Source organism: Macrotis lagotis, chromosome 1 (genome assembly GCF_037893015.1).
Source record: "Macrotis lagotis isolate mMagLag1 chromosome 1, bilby.v1.9.chrom.fasta, whole genome shotgun sequence".
NCBI lineage: Eukaryota > Metazoa > Chordata > Mammalia > Peramelemorphia > Peramelidae > Macrotis > Macrotis lagotis.
The window spans coordinates 142,743,581-142,759,952 of NC_133658.1; the positions used below are offsets into that span (position 1 = coordinate 142,743,581).

At 35.8% G+C, this 16,372-nt stretch overlaps 1 protein-coding gene across 2 annotated transcripts in view; it reads right to left on the minus strand.

Moving 5' to 3' along the window:
• The window catches only part of ZMAT4 (zinc finger matrin-type 4), a 218,418-nt gene extending 210,674 nt beyond the window's left edge, over window positions 1-7,744 (minus strand). For both annotated transcript variants that reach the window (XM_074208992.1, XM_074208991.1), the window contains exon 1: window positions 7,594-7,744. In XM_074208992.1, coding sequence (XP_074065093.1) covers window positions 7,594-7,735 — 142 coding nt within the window. In that variant the 5' untranslated portion in view covers window positions 7,736-7,744. The remainder of the gene's footprint in view (window positions 1-7,593) is intronic.
• Window positions 7,745-16,372: the final 8,628 nt, after the last annotated feature.

Below are 16,372 nucleotides of genomic sequence, written 5' to 3' on the forward strand. Positions count from 1 at the left end.
ATCACATGTAGTCAAGAAACATTTTTATAGAGAAGGTGGTAATAATGTTGGCATTTAAATATAGTTAGATTTTTTTCAACATGTAATAGAAGAGGGAGTAATGACTAAAGTATAGACTATAGGGATTGTGCCTTAGTTCTATTTATGTCAGTTTAGGTGGCACAGGGGATAGAGTCTGGTTTTGGGATTAGGAAGATCTGTGTGCTCTCCAGGCACAACTACCTACTAGCTGTGTGACCCTGGACAAATCATTTGCCTTAATCCACTGGAGAAAGAAATGGCAAACCATTCCAGTATCTTTGCCATATTGTCCATTTATATCTGTTTGTGTTTCCTTCAGTGCTTAGCATGGCATTATCCACAGCAGTAGATTTTTAATTAATTTTACTGTTGAATGAAAAGATGAACAACAGTAATAAGGACTCAGGAGAGGAAATGAGTGAATCATATTCTGGAAATGTACCCTAAATCAAGATTATGTTTTGGGGAGATAAACATATCAAGGTAAAATGGAACCAGGTTTTGAGTGCCAGGTGAAAAGTGCTCGCTCGCTCTCTCTCTCTCTCCAATTAGGGTTAAGTATTTTGCTCAGGGTTCTACAGTTAATTAATGCTTAAGGCCAGATTTACACCCCAGTTCTTCTGACTCCGGGGCTGGCACTCTATCCACTATTCTACCCAGCTGCCTTTAAAATCTCTATTATCAATGGAGTAAGCATCAAGGGACTTCTTAATTTTTTATTCTTTTTTTATTTTTTTGTAAAAAATGATAAGGTCAGTTATTCTCTGGAGAAAAATATCAATAATGTCTAAGATGAAAAAGAGTTTGGGGGGGAGGTGGCAAATTTGGAACCTGGGAGACTAGTAAAGAGGCTATTGCAATAAACCAGACAAGAAGAATGGGATCCGAATTAGAGTAGAACCATGGAAATAAAGTCTTCTAAGAATCTGCTTGTAGCATCGAGTGCTCATCACTTCCTCTGTTCCATTCCCCACCCCCACCTTCTCACTGCAGCAGTAGATATCTGGGTCTGGAGCTTTACAGAATTTCTCTCTCTCCCGATGCATAGAATTTCAGGTCCTAAGAATTCTGACTGCTATGATCCTGTCTCTTTTGCCCAGAAAAATGTGGTAAGACTTAGAAAAGGTTAAGCACAAAACAGTCATTGCTGTGCTTTTGAAATTACATCATTGCAGTCTAATCCTCTGGTTTATATTATGCTGAAAATCTCCAGCAGCATGCATTACACAGCCCAGTCCAATACAAAGCACTTTCATGGGGAGATATACAACATAGGAATACATAGGCAAACCTAGAATGCCATCTCCCAAGAGCTATACTACTCTCAAGTAGGGAAGTCTTCAATGGGCTCTCTTGGGCTCCCCCTGACAATATAGTGAGTCCTGTGGTATTGTGCCCAGCTTACAAATATCTTCCTTGAAGTTAAATCTAGTTCTTTTAAAGGATGGCTATAGGAAGCCTCAGAGGGGAAGGGACAATGGTAGCCTCAACAAGGTAATTGTTAAATCTGCTCCATCCTTTCTTTCCCACTGATCTAGTCCATCCTCAGTTCAGTTATCAAAGCGATCTTCCTAAAGTGCAGATCTTATCATGTCACCCTCAATAAATTCCAGTGGCTCCTTATGAACTTTTGGATCAAATATAAAATTCTCATTTGGCATTTAAAACCCTCCATCAGGTGCTCTTCCCCATCCCTACTTTTTTCAGTCTTCTTACTCTTTATATTCCCACCAAATATTCTTTGATAACAGTGACATTGGCATCATCACTTTAAATAATACTCAGCTCTCAGTCTGGGCATTATCATTGGCTAAATCAGAGATTCACATTCGAGTCCCTGATAAAACCCCACTTCCTAAAAGAAGTCTTTCCTGACCTCCCTTTAAGGCTAGTGTCTTCTACTTTCAGATTATACTTTTTTTATCCTGCATAAAACTTGTTTGTATAAAGTTGTTTTCATATTGTCTCCTCCAGTAGACTGTTCTATAATATAAGGGGAATCTACACCCTGAGACTATCAATTTTTAGTTTGGGGTTATTGAGTTTTTTGTTTTGTTTTGGTATCAGGAATTAGCTTTGTTCACAGGTCCTCTGCAGTAGTACATGAAGAAGAATTCAATAGTATGACATAGATGAAGGCTTTGCTTGTTGGGTTGATACACAGGGACTGTTTTTACCTTTCTTTGTATGCTCAATGCTCAATAACAGTCTCTGGCACATAGTAGGTATATAACAAATATGTGTTGTCTGCTGCATCAAATTTTATCCAGTTAATGTCAATACACAGATAGAATAATCTCTTAAATTTGTCAAAACCTAAGGGCAGTGCTACAGATGGGATGGCCAAGTCACTAAGGTAGAGTGCTTCAACCATTTCTGTGATGATGACTACGTGTGGGCACTGTGAGCTTCAGTTACACTCAAATAAGACTTAGTTTATTGACAGCAACTCCCACATTACCCTGGGAACGTTTTCTAGTTCTGAGGGTGTTTAAATTCATGAAAACAAACTGGTATTTTGTTGTTTTGAGGTTGTATTTAAATTCACAGAGAACTATTTTTATCATGAAGTGAAATTTAAAAAAATAATAACTTTAGCACTTGCTAATGGAGACTATAAACAAAGACATTGTTCTTCTTGTTCTCTCACTACTTCCAAAATCCAAGCTTAGCATAAATGTTGAGTTTAGCCATAGAAAACAAAAAGGGCTTGTTAAATATACAAAGGGCATGATTTCCATTGTCTACTTTAGAGATCTGATGAAGTGGATTCTTTGGTGCATGCTAAAAAACCTTTTGAAGATGCACGATACAACTTTTGTCAGATGGGTTCATGTTAATCATAGCATTTCACTCATATTTTCTATGCCTTAGTTTGATCAATCTATAAAATGAGCATACTAATACTAGTACTAGCATTTCACAGGATTTTTGTGAAGAAAAAATGTCAAATTAAAAGTGATGTAGAAATATAAAGTATTGTATCATGCTATTATTCAGCCTGTGCTTATAAAACAATGCTTTTATTTCTAAATTTTACATATGCAAAGTATGAAAATGAAGTATAAAAAATTATTTGTTTTTGTTTTTCTTATTCATAGTTTCTTTTTTTGTTTAGGTTTTTGCAAGGCAATGGGGTTAAGTGGCTTGCCCAAAGCCACACAGCTTGGTAATTATTATTAAGTGTCTGAGGCTGTATTTCAACTCAGGTACTCCTGACTCCAGGGTTGGTGCTCTATCCACTGCACCATCTAGCCACCCCTTCTTAGTTTCTTTTGATGACTCTTTATACCTGTCATACTAATAAATTATTCATGACCCACAGCAGGAAACCTGTGATCAAACTCACCTCCTGATACCAAAACAAAACAAAATTTAAAAACCCAAAATAAACCCAAAACTGATGAACTCAGGGTATAGATTGAACCATATACTTTTTAGACATGACCAATGTAGCAAAGGAATTTGTTTTGCTTGACTGCATTCATTTATTATAAGAATTTGAATCTCTTTTTTTTCCTAATGGGGGACTTAAGAGGGAGGAAAATAGATATTTTTGGTAATTAAAAATAAATTTTAAAAAAGTGTTTTGGGTGTTTTTAAGGGCCTGTCCGAAACTGTCTCCTCTTTTTTCTCTTTGAATGGAGGGCTGGCCACTGAACCCAGTCTTTATGAACTTACACAGAGTGGTACTGCTTTCAATTCTTCATCTGCATCTCAGAGATTTGTGATTGCTTACAATGGATATCTTGGCTCTGAAGATTTTAGAACAGTCACAGATATTTTATAATGACTACTAGTCTACCAAATACCTAGTGAAGAATAGTCTTCTTGATTGACTAAAAGTACACTAGCCAAGGAGAAGTCCTGCCTCTCTCTCTCTCTTGTTTTTCTTGGTGAAAGATAAACTGGAAAGGGAAAGACTGGTCCTCTTCATCTGAGGGCTTGTGGCTCTGTGGATATGAATCTTTGCTTTGCATTTTTCTTTTGTTTTAGGCAAGATGAATCTAGAGACAATGACCTTTTGAAATCAGATTGCTGAGGTTCAGGAATCTTCAGTCTTTGACAAGTTTTGCAATCAATTCCAAGGGGCATTAGAATCAAATTTCGAACCTAGTCCAGCAGTAGCTAAGATGAGGACTTATCCAGAAGCAATGTTGGGATTTGAACTTGATGTAACCCAATGCCAATTACAAATCTGAGGCTATTCTACACAGAACCTGAGATGATGTAAGGCAGAGTATACCTCTGACATACTGGGGGAAAATATTAGTACTTTTATTTTGTTTTATCTTCTAAGCAAGTAATGTTTGCAAAAGATAACTGATATTAATTGGTTAAAATAAATGAATGTCTAGTCCCTGATGGAAAACATTTGTAGAAATATAATGGAGATTGAATCAATAGCAGTAGAAATGATACTGCACCCCCCACAAAGAAGAGAAGTAGCAGCCTCTCTCTGAGACAGTGGCATCAGAAAAAATATGCTACATATCTATATTCTCTCACTTGGTGATCTCATCAGCTTCCAAGAATTCAATTATCTTCTTTATGCAGATGATTCTGATATCTATTTACCATTCCTGACTTCAATCCTGAACCTAGTCCTATGTCACCCAAAGGCTATTAGACTTTTGAAACTGGATGTACTATAAAAGCATCTTAAACACAACATATCCAAAGCAAACCTCATTATTATTTATCACTAACTCTATACTCATCTGAACTTCTCCATTAAAATTATGGACACCACCATCCTTCCAGGTGCCTAAGTTTGACTCTTTGTCATCTTAGAATCCTCTTTCTTGTTCACCCCACATATTCAATTGTCAAATTTTATAATATTTTCTCTATAATCTCCTATATCATTTTTTGTCCTCTCATCACCTTTCACCTGAACTTCATCAATAGCCTTTTAATTGATCTCGCTCTCTCAATTTTTTTCCACCTGTAATTAACCCTCCTTTCAGATTCTTATATAATTTTCCTAAAGTATAGACCCAAGTTCATTATACTTTAGTCAATAAATTAGGTGGTTCCCTATTACCTGAAGTATTGAATATAAAGTACTTTTTTCAGTCTTCTTACATTTTACTCCCTTTCACAAATCTAATATAATTCAGTCATACTAACCTGTTTGTTGTTGCTTGCACAAGACCCTCCATCTACCATCTCAAAGATTTTGTAGTGGCTATTTCCCATAATTGAATAATCTTCTTCCCAAACTGTTGATTCTTGGAATTTCTGATTTCATTTAAGATTTAATTCAATTACCACTTCTTCTAGGAGATCTCTTCATTTCTAGTTTCATTCCTTCTAATGTTACCTTCCATTTACTCTGTACGATGTATGCATGTCTTCTCTCTCATTAGAATGTAAACTCCTTGAAGGCAGGCATTGCTTTTTATTTTTGTTTGTATTTCTAACATCTATCATAGTGCCTCATGGTTCCACATAATAGGTGTTCAATAAATGTTTGTTGACTGACTGGATAAAGGAAATAATGAATAAATGCATGATGAATGAATAGATGAAATAATTAAACAGTGAGCAAACAAAAGACTCGGAGGCAAGAAAGTTTTAGGCATGGTCAGAGAACAACTATTTGTCATGTTTGCCTTCAGCAAAAGGTAGAGTTTCTTAAAAGAGAGACTGGTTAGGGGAAAAAAACACCATCAAAATCTTAGACTCTAAAAATCTATGTTCTTTTTTCCCCTAGTAAATGGACATTTAATTACACTGATGATTTATGTACAACTCATTAGACAGTGAGCTAGAATGTAAAGCTAAACTTTAATTCCTCTGTAAGGATAACTAACATGCCACTAGCAATAATTATGAAATATTTCCTACCTTTTTAGAGGATTACAAAACAATTCCACTTTGTTCAAATTCCCACAGCAGAAGCATTATTTCACAGAACCATGGAATTGGACAAGAATTTACCTAAGTTTATAAAATGTTGAGGTAGAAGAAACTACAGATGTCATTTAAGCCAAGCTAAATTAGTAACACTAAGGTACAAGCATGGATGGGAAATGACTTGCCCAAGAGTACCTAGGTAATAAGAGAAAGATCTGGGATCTGAACTGATAGTCTGATTCTGGATCCACAATACTGAGCTAATAATTAGGCATATGGTAAATATGTATAGTATCCCTGATTTTTCTATGTTTGTAGAATTTCTAGTATGTGAATTCCCTCCATATTAGACTATAAATCTCCTTGATAGCAGAGACAGTTCTTTGACTCTTTAGCATGCAGTACAAAGTTTAGCTCACAGTAGGGGCTTTATAAGTGTTACAAATCAAAATTCTATGATTTAGTAGAAAAGTAGTAGGTAGTTTTCTTGAAGGTTTTCTGAAACCCTGAGAAATTAAATGAGTCGTATAGATTCTATTAGATTGTGAGCTCTTTCAAGACAGATACTGCTTTTGTCTCTTTTTGTATCCTTTGCACAGCATCTGGAATATAGTTGGGGTGCTAATAAATATTTATTGTTTAGTTGATTGATGGTATATGTCAGTGATAAGATTGATGTTCAAGTCTGTCTATTTTCCTTTAAGATTCAGCTCTTGAGTCATTTCATATGGGAAGCTTGAATGTGAGTGTTCTTCCTCAAATTATTGTGCATATTTTTATATGTTTGCCTCAAGTAGAAGGTGAATTTCTTGAAATTGGGTGACATTCTTTTTTTTTTCCTTTTCATGCCCATCATACAATGTCTTGCAGATTAAGTAGATGTTTTATTAAGGCTCATTGGATTGGATTGAAAGTTCAAAATTCTGTCCCTTATGTCAAAGCTAAATAAGGCTTCAATAATATTTTACTTTTTAAATATGAAAATAAATTTTTATGACTGTGTCAAAATCACAAACACAAACAGAAGGGCAATTAATTCACATTTATTGAAGCACTATAGTAATCTAAAATTCAAAATAAAGTATGTACCATTGTAAGTCACAAATGGGAATTATATTAATTACATATTAAGGCATACATGCCTATATGTGGGGTATATTTAGAAATACATAGCCATCAAGGAAAATCTAAAAATTAGATTGACACTTATGTCTAAAGAGTCATAGATATAGAGCTGAAAGAAATCTGAGAAGTCTGTCCCTTCATTTTAGAAATGAGGAAACTGAGTCCCAGGGAAGTGTACTGACTTGGGTCAGATAACATAGGCATTAAGTGACTAAGCTAGGATTCAAACTGTGATCTTCTGACTCCAAATTTAGAGTTTTTACCAATTATCAAGTTTTCTAAGATACACATTGTTTCCTATGATGTGAAAGGAGAGCTAAAATAGGCTGCTAATTTATGAATTAAAATCAAACCAAAATAATAATGAATTTCTGCAATTTTTGAAGGTTGTTATGACAGTAAGAAGAATGAATTAAGTTTGTTTCTTGACTTAGACACTTATAAATTCATTTAGTATTTTTTTAAATAAGGTCCACCATTAAGTTGCTAACTTCAACCAATTGATCTTTTGAATACTGAGTGTAATGAATGAATGTACATATTGTTCTTTTTCCAAAAATCTCCTAATGATAATCATAGACCTACCTGTGGCCTTTACTGGAGGTTGTTCTCCTAGCAATAATTTTAACCTTTTGGCATGGATTTTTCCTTGATAATGTGAGTCAGCCACCACTGCTGATGTAAAAGACATGTTGCAGAGGGTACAACACTTGTTCTTATCCACCATGTCATCATCACTTCCCTGAAAGGAAAAACGAAAAGAAACAATATTAGAGGGAAAACAAAGAAGGCTCTGGGACTAAGAGACTGCAGGAAAAAAAATCATTCAAGTAGAACCTATCACCAAAACAAAGCTTTCCCCCACTTTTCCATTGCATCTGAGATTTATCATGACTGGTTTAGCAAAAGCTTAACAGCTTTACCTCTCTCCTGCAATCTTTTTGAAAGACATTTAGCTATAGGAGGTAAAGTATAAGACTTGTGGTTAGAAGACCTGGGCTTTTAATCCTGGCCTGGTATTTACTAGCATTGTGGAAGCAAGCCGCTTAACTCCTCTGATAGCTAGTGTCCTAATGTGCCAAATTCAAATTTTAGTGCCTACCCTCCCCATTTGCTGGGAGGTTCAAATGAGATGATATAGGCAAAGTGCTTTGCAAACATTTAGCTGTCATATAAATGTCAGGTATTATTACTACTGATTATCACCTTGTCTTTACACATTCTGAGGATCGGGTACTAGAAAGAATCTTGGGAATTATCTTGTTCAATCCCCTCATTTTATAAATGAAGAAAATAAGATCCAGAAAAATTTGGTGACTTTCCCAAAGTCATTCAGGGAAAGAAGTGACTAGAGTTAGGATTTTACTTGAATCCTCTGACTCACTATTTGATTTTATAATAATAATCAGGTTTTGTCCTTCATTCTCGAGGAAGATAATGACATCAGGGAGGTGATGCCATGACAAATACATGAATTGGATTTGAGTGAGGGGATGCTTTGCTAAGTCACCAGCCTCACTTTCTCCTCCAGAGTCATCTGGATCCAGAGGCCAGATATGAATCAGGACAACTGGAGATGACCTTGGACATGAAACAATCAGGGTTAAGTGAATTCCCCAAAGTCACACAGCTAGGAAATGTATGAGGCTGGATTTGAACTCCTGCTCTCCTGACTCCAAAGCTAGTTCTCTAACCACTGCACCATCTAGCTACCCAAGTATCTGAATTTATATAACCTATGTACACACACACACACACACATATATATATAACATACATACATTTTCATTTTGTTTTTAATATTAGTGCTTACAAATGTGAAGAAAAATGGGATAGACACTTACAAGGGAAAATAACATTTCTAATGCAGTAAGGGAAACTATTCCAACAGTATCAACTTAGTATATGCAATTTAGAGTCCTTTGCAAAGATCTACAAATTGGTGTAACAGTATCTAACTTCACTGCTAAGCCAAACCAGTGTTATTTAACAGCATACTTGCCAGTGCAATTCTACTTATTTTGGTTGTCTTGCAGTCCCTTGGTTATATTATAATTTTCATTTTGTGATCATACATTTCATAGCTGACAACCTTTCACATTACTTCTTCTTGTAATTATTCATTTGTTAATGTTCTGCAGTCTATTCATGATCACAATGAGCCTCTCCATTGCCCTTTGGCTGATCCTCAGCTCTTTTTTTTTAAACCATGACATGTTAGAATTCTATTTCATACATTCTTACAATATTACTAGAAGAAGTATGGTGTTAAAAGATGTGCTTTTAATTAAGGGAGAATCTTGGGGTAATTAAAAGAATTTTATGGCTTCCCAAAGGCAAAGTAACCCATTTTCCTCATTCTCTTCAGTCCTGTAAATTGATTCATGATCAATTTACAGTATCAGTTTAAAATATATAGATAATAGCATTCAAGGTTGTCCATCCAATCCTTGTGATATCCTGAATAATAAGCATTATTAATCAGTTTATTTTTTTCCTGTATAGATAGGTCAAATTCTTATGAGAAATTGAATTCCTACCTTAAGAAGCTCTTCATTTCTTTTGGGGTTTGATGCAATTACAATATTATGGTCAAACAGTAAGATCTAGAATGTCTGACTATACACAGCAGGGGTGCTTAACTTTTTTGTGCCATGGACCCTTTTAGAATTCTGGTACAGCCTGCCATATTTCATCAAGCTAATATGGAATTCTCTCCAAATAACCTTTCTAGATGTATAAAATGAAATGCATAGTATTAAAAAGGATACAAATTATATTAAAATAAATTTATTTTCCTCCACCCTAAGTCAAAAGACTTCCCAAAATCTATCCATAGACCCCATAATTTTCCATGGCCCCCAGAATGAATTTCATGATCTAAAAGAATTACTATTGAAAGTTTACCTGAACAGTTGAAAATTATCGGTTATATTAGTATAAGACTACATTTATTTAATCAATTTTGGCTCTCTGTCTACCAGCATAGAGGAGTAACTGAGACCAAAAATCTCATCACATTTTGGTTAACCTTCTTGTCCTTAGCCTTGGAGATTTCTTACCTACATGAAGGAATGTAAAACTTTTTGGTTGCTGGTGGGGAGAAGAAAAAAATGGATTTCAGTCTATTGAGCCTAAGTCAATTTTTGTGATTTGTAAACAATACAGGAGTCATGATGATGGGTAGTGAAGAGAGTATCCTGACTATGGTTTCATCCAGTCCATTAGCAGTTCTATTCTGCAGAGTCCATGGAAGTGATTTGACTAAACAAGGGTTAATTTTAGTATGATAGCAATTAAAATTAATTCCCAAACCATAACTCAGAGGAGTCAGTCCAAAACAGAGAAGAAAAAAGAGTTAAGTCAAAATGATCTCTTAAAACTAAGAATTTTCCTAGCTATCTTGATAGATGGATCTAGTTAGGTGTCTGCATCATAAAAGAGCTAAAGATGTCTTTGGGAATATTCAATTAAAAAAGGCTAAAATTTGAATATAAACTGTTTGAAAGGAAGGATTAACTTTTTCTTTGCTTGTATATGAAACCTCTGTGCTAATTTGTATTGCATATTTTAAGTGCTCAATAATTGCTTTTTGACTAACTTATTGATGCCATCTCAAGAGGCAAATAGAAGCCGAAGACCAGTAGATGGCAGCTGAGAGTAAAAGCAGAACCAACAATATCTTTGGAGAGTCTCAGAAAAAAAGTAAAAGAAACAGTAGAGAGTTGAGGAGAGAGAGAGAGAGAGAGAGAGAGAGAGAGAGAGAGAGAGAGAGAGAGAGAGAGAGAAACAGTCTCTCTGTTATTAGTTGAGTAAAACAAAGGTCAATTTGTCCCTAAAATCTTTCCATCTGACAAAATTTATAAGGTTCAAAGGTCTTAGAATGCTAAAGTTGAAAAGGACTTTAGAAGAAACATGGTTTAATCTTTCATTTTACAGATGAGAAAACTGAAATCAAGAAATAGAAAATGACTACAAGACCTATCTCAGGATGGCTCCAGTACACTGTCCTTGACTATTCCTTAATCTTTCTGTCAAGATTTCAAGATGTGCAGTCATTGGATAACATAACTTCCTTCTTGGTGCCAGATAATCCTGGACTCTCCCAGCAGCTGCTCACCAAACACACCTGAAGGGAAGAGCAGTCAGACACCACCTGCTGAGGATAGAAATAAGGGCACCTAGATAGCAAGGACAGATGAAGAAGAAAAGCCCAATAAATGTGCTAATTCTGGCTTTATAGGTATTATTGCTTGTTCCTAATTTTTGTTTCAACAAGAGAGCAATAATTGTTCTTTCATCACCAAAAAAAAACCCAACCTGTAACAAAAGAGTTATTTTTTTCTTTATTTTTTGCATTTTTGGTGTGTTTGGGTTTTTGTGGGAGGGAAGGGAGTGGTGTACAGGGGAATGGGAGGGGAAGTCATATTTATGATTACATCAAGGGGTAGAAATCTTCCAATGTAGAAATTTCCTCTATCAATGTAGATTTGCCACTATTCTATTTTTAGTTACCTGGGGGTACAGAAGGTTCAATGTCTTGCCCAGAGTTAAATAGCCAATATCTGTCAAAGAAAGAATTTTGGCCCACATCTTCCTGACTCAAAGACCAACAAACTGACACCCTATCCACTATGCCACATTTCTTCTCTTTTTTTCATTCCTGGAAGCAAAGAGTCTTTCAGAAATAATTCTTCTGAATTCAATATGTTAAATCTTTATTAGAGACTTGTTAAGTACAGAACACCAAGTTAGGTGTCAAAAAATAATGTACATTTTTCAAGGTTCTAAACAGTTTACAATATTTAAGTCTGTGAGCTTATTAATATCAGTATTATTTCCAGCATTTTTAGATGAGAAAAAGTGAGAGTAAGGTATTACAGCTCATAGGGTTTGACCAGAGGGATCAATATCCAGTGTTACAACTTAGTACTCTTCTGCATGGAAACATACTCTCTGTCTCTCTGTCTCTCTGTCTCACTGTCTCTCTGTCTCTCTGTCTCTCTGTCTCTGTCTCTGTCTCTCTGTCTCTCTCTCTCTCTGTCTCTCTGTCTCTCTGTCTCTGTCTCTGTCTCTCTGTCTCTCTCTCTCTCTCTCTCTCTCTCTGTCTGTCTGTCTCTTTCAACCCTCCCTCCAGGTTAAGTTAGAACCATTACAAAGAGCACACACATACATAGTAACCTTGTTAAGAGAACAAAACACAACTATTGAATAAGTCTCAGTGACTAGGCTACCCCTAATATAAATACGGATTACTTAAAATAAATAATGTGCTGAGTCCCTCTTTAAATTATGAACTCCTTCAAAGCTGGACTCCAGTTATGTTGTGGTGGTTGTTGTTGACCTCTATTTGTATCGCCAGTGCTCAGACCAGTAACTAGCAGAGTAAACACTTCGTATGCTTCTTGAGTGACTGACACTCACTCACTAGTACTTAATTTCTCATAACTCTATGTCCTTAACCTTAAGTGAGGAAAGTATTGTTTGCATAATCTCCCTCATACAGTTATTGTGAAGATCAATGAGGAAAAGTACATAAATCACTTTGTAAAGGGCACGTTGCTTAACCCTGATTGCCTAGCATTCTGAGCCATCTTCAGTCATCCTGATTCATATCTGGTCACTAGACCCACATTGCTCTAGACGAAAAAGTGAGGCTTGTGACTTAGGTCAGCACCAACTCACTCAAATCCAATTCATGTTTGTCATGGCACCACCACACCTGAGGTCATGGTCGTCTTCAAGATAGAAGGACAAACATCAACATTATCAACAATATTGTCATCACTGTCATCATCAGAGCACCATAAAGATGCTAACTCATATTACCTAGTCAAGGTATATATAGAAGTGTCTAATTCAGATCAACATCTTCATTATCATCCTATATAATTCAAGTTACCCAACTCTGAATTTACATAAACCACGTTTCTGACTACTGTTGGACCTGAAAAATCATTCTCTTTTTTGGTACACATAGCTCTTATCCAAAGTTTACTTTCAGAGATGTCCAAATTTGGTTCATGTCTAGATTTCTAAAAATAGGTATAATAAGGTCTAAAGTTTCCAAACAAGTGCCCATGATAACAAATGTGGAATGCTCACAGGACAGTGTTTATTACACCCCACTAAAATTGCAAAAGACTCTTAGGAGATGATAAAGAAATATAGAAAATACATAAAGAACTCATAGTGGCCCACTAGTAGTCAATAAAATTCTCATTTCTCTCTCTAGGGAGTACCAATTTTCCACAATATCCTATATAGCCTATTCCTTAGCCCTGCTCCCAATTTATAGGGCCACTCAGAATAGAAACACACTTTGTATTTATTTTACAGATCACAGTCAAACATTCTGATGAGTACTTATTAAACTTCATAACTCACTGAGGGCATGGAATTTCAGTCTGGAAAGATAATATATATCAAGGCTCATAGATGCCCTTATCATCCTGATGTACTCTATTTAAATAAATCATTGCAATAACAGAGCAAAGAATAAGTCTTTTTACTCACTCATGTTATAACTTTAGCCTTTCAGTATTTCTTTAGTTGTATGAAGATAAGAGGATGTGAGAATCTTATTTTTCTTTTGTTTTTTAAGGTTTTTTGCAAGGCAAATGGGGTTAAGTGGCTTCCCCAAGGCCACACAGCTAGGCAATTATTAAGTGTCTGAGGCCGCATTTGAACTCAGGTCCTCCTGACTCTAGGGCCGGTGCTCTATCCACTGCACCACCTAGCCACACCAAGAATATTATTTTTCCTCCAAGGATTATGATATGAAGAAAATTTCCTTTCACTAGATAGGTTAGATCCCTAAACTTTGAAACTTAAATGTTAAGCCTTAGAGACTATTGATAGCAAATAAATATCCCTTCTATGGGGAGAAGAACAGATTCTAAGACTTTAAAACTTGGGGTAATTCACAAAACCAATTTGAAAATTATCATTACTCATGAAAAATATACAACATAATATGCACTTCTATTGAAAGGCAGAAATTAGCAGCTCCTGATTAGGATTCTGGAGTGTGGAGAGGGTCTCAGCAACTCCATTTAAAAAAGGCAGCAAGAAGAAATAAGAAACCACCCTCTTTTTAAGCCAATGCAAATGGCATAATGCCTATAACAAAACACTGTCCTCCCCAAAGGCCAAGTCAACCAATTTGTTACAAGTTAAAAGTATTAAGTACCTACAATATGGCAAGCTCTGTGCCACACACTGAGAATCCAAAGAAAGTAAAAAACAATCCCTACTCTCAGTTCACAGTCTAATGGAAGAGATAAATATATACAAACGAGATGTACACAGAATAAATTTGGAGTATTCTCAGAGAGAAGGCATTAAAGTCAAGGAAACCTGGGAATGACTTATTGCAGAAAATCGGATTTAACTGAGACTTGAAGGAAGATAAAGAATTCCAAAGGCAGAGATGATGAGACAGAGCATTCTTGACATGAGGAATAATAAATGAAAATGCCCAAAGTTGGGAGATGAAGTGTCATATTTGAGGAACAACAAAGAAGTCATTGACAGTTTCATAGAGTACCAGGGAGGAAGGACAAAAGATGGAAGGAATGCAAGGAAAAAAGAAAGGAAGGAAGGAAGAAGAAAACTGGAAATTTGAGAAAGGCTTTAAAAGTCAAACATAACTTTTTATTTCATCTTAGGAGTCAATTTAGTTTATTGAATAAGATCATGACAGGGTCATTTGACAGGAGTTGGCAAAAGATAGGATATGGGGTACAGAGTGAGAGAGAGCAAAAGGCTGAAAATATAAACAAGATTTTGAGCCTGGGTGACTAAGTAGTCCTAACTCCAACAGTAATAGTAAAGTTAGAAGGGGAGAAGGGTTTTGTGGAAAAGATAATTAGTTCAGATTTGGACATGTTGAGATTAAGATGTCTACAGGCTACTAAAGATATGAGATGAGTTCAAGAAAAAAGAGAAGTCTAGACAAATAGATCTTAAAATAATTTGCATAGAGATGATAATTAAAACTATGTGAGCTGGTGAGACAACCAATTGAAATTGTTTAGGGGGAGAAAAAAAGAGTCCCCAAGACGGAGTTTTCTCGAATTAGTGGACATGACATGATGAAGATCTAGTAAAGGTGCCAAAAGAAGTGTAAGAAAGGTAGGAGCAGGGGCAGTTAGGTGGCACAGTGGATAGAGCACTGGCCCTGGAGTCAGGAGTACCTGAGTTCAAATCTGGCCTCAGACACGTAATAATTACCTAGCTGTGTGACCCTGGGCAAGCCACTTAACCCCATTGCCTTGCAAAAACTAAAAAAAAGGTAGGAGCAGAATCAGGAAAGAGCAAAAGCAATAAAAGTAGAATCGCTTTTAAAGAAGAGGTAGCTGACAAGTATCAAAGACTGCAGGGAGGTCAAGAAAGTTAAGGGTAGAGAAAAGGCAAGTCAAGTACTTTCTCTACTATTTCACACTGATTTTGTTCTTAATGATTTTTTTTGTAACTGTTCTGCCAGAGTTTTATCTCTCTTGTTTTGAGAAAACCGAGAACTCCCCTGAATTCAGTAGAGCTCATCAGAAATTAATATAAAAGCAATGACAAGTTAGAGTATGTTTGTTCATCTATAGTTTTTTTGCTCAGGAGAGTTAATTCATTATCAAAGGGAATACTCTGCCTAATAGAAGGATGTATAGTGATCCATTATCCCATTGAAAAACTGCTGGCAAAATTCACCAATCCTAAGTCAATGCTTCTGTTCAGCTGAGTCATATGCCTATCACTGGGACAGGGCTCAACCACCCAGTGAGTGAGAATGCTCTGGTTGCCAAGCATTAACAAAGAAAGGTCACTTTTACCTAGGATGGGAACAGAAAGAAGCTGTTAGTATTCAGTATACATAAAGAAATTATTTATCCTTTTCCTGTATTGGGAATATTGGTTTGTTTTAGTGGTAGCAAAAGAATTATTTACTCTGATGATCATAGTTGCTATAAGACCCCAAGTAGGAAATAAAAAAGAAAGAATTCAAAAGTTGCATACACATATAACTCCTAAGTAAAAATATTGAATATATGGCCTATATATGAAAAATGTATATATATGGTAGAGGAAGACATTTTCCAGAATAGACCAAAATCCCCTCCCCTCCAAAACATTTTGATTTCTTATACTGAAGATATAATTCATGCACATGGAGTTACAGACTCTCAGAGTTTAAAGGGATTTCAGACACTATTCCAATTTTTCTTCTCTTCTTTCCCCCTTACTTTGTGTCTATGAGGCAATGAGATTGAATGACTTGCCCAAGGTCACACAGCTTATATGTATCAAGTGTCTGAGCTGAAATTTGAACTCAGGTCCTCCTGACTCAAGGACCAGTGCTCTATTCACT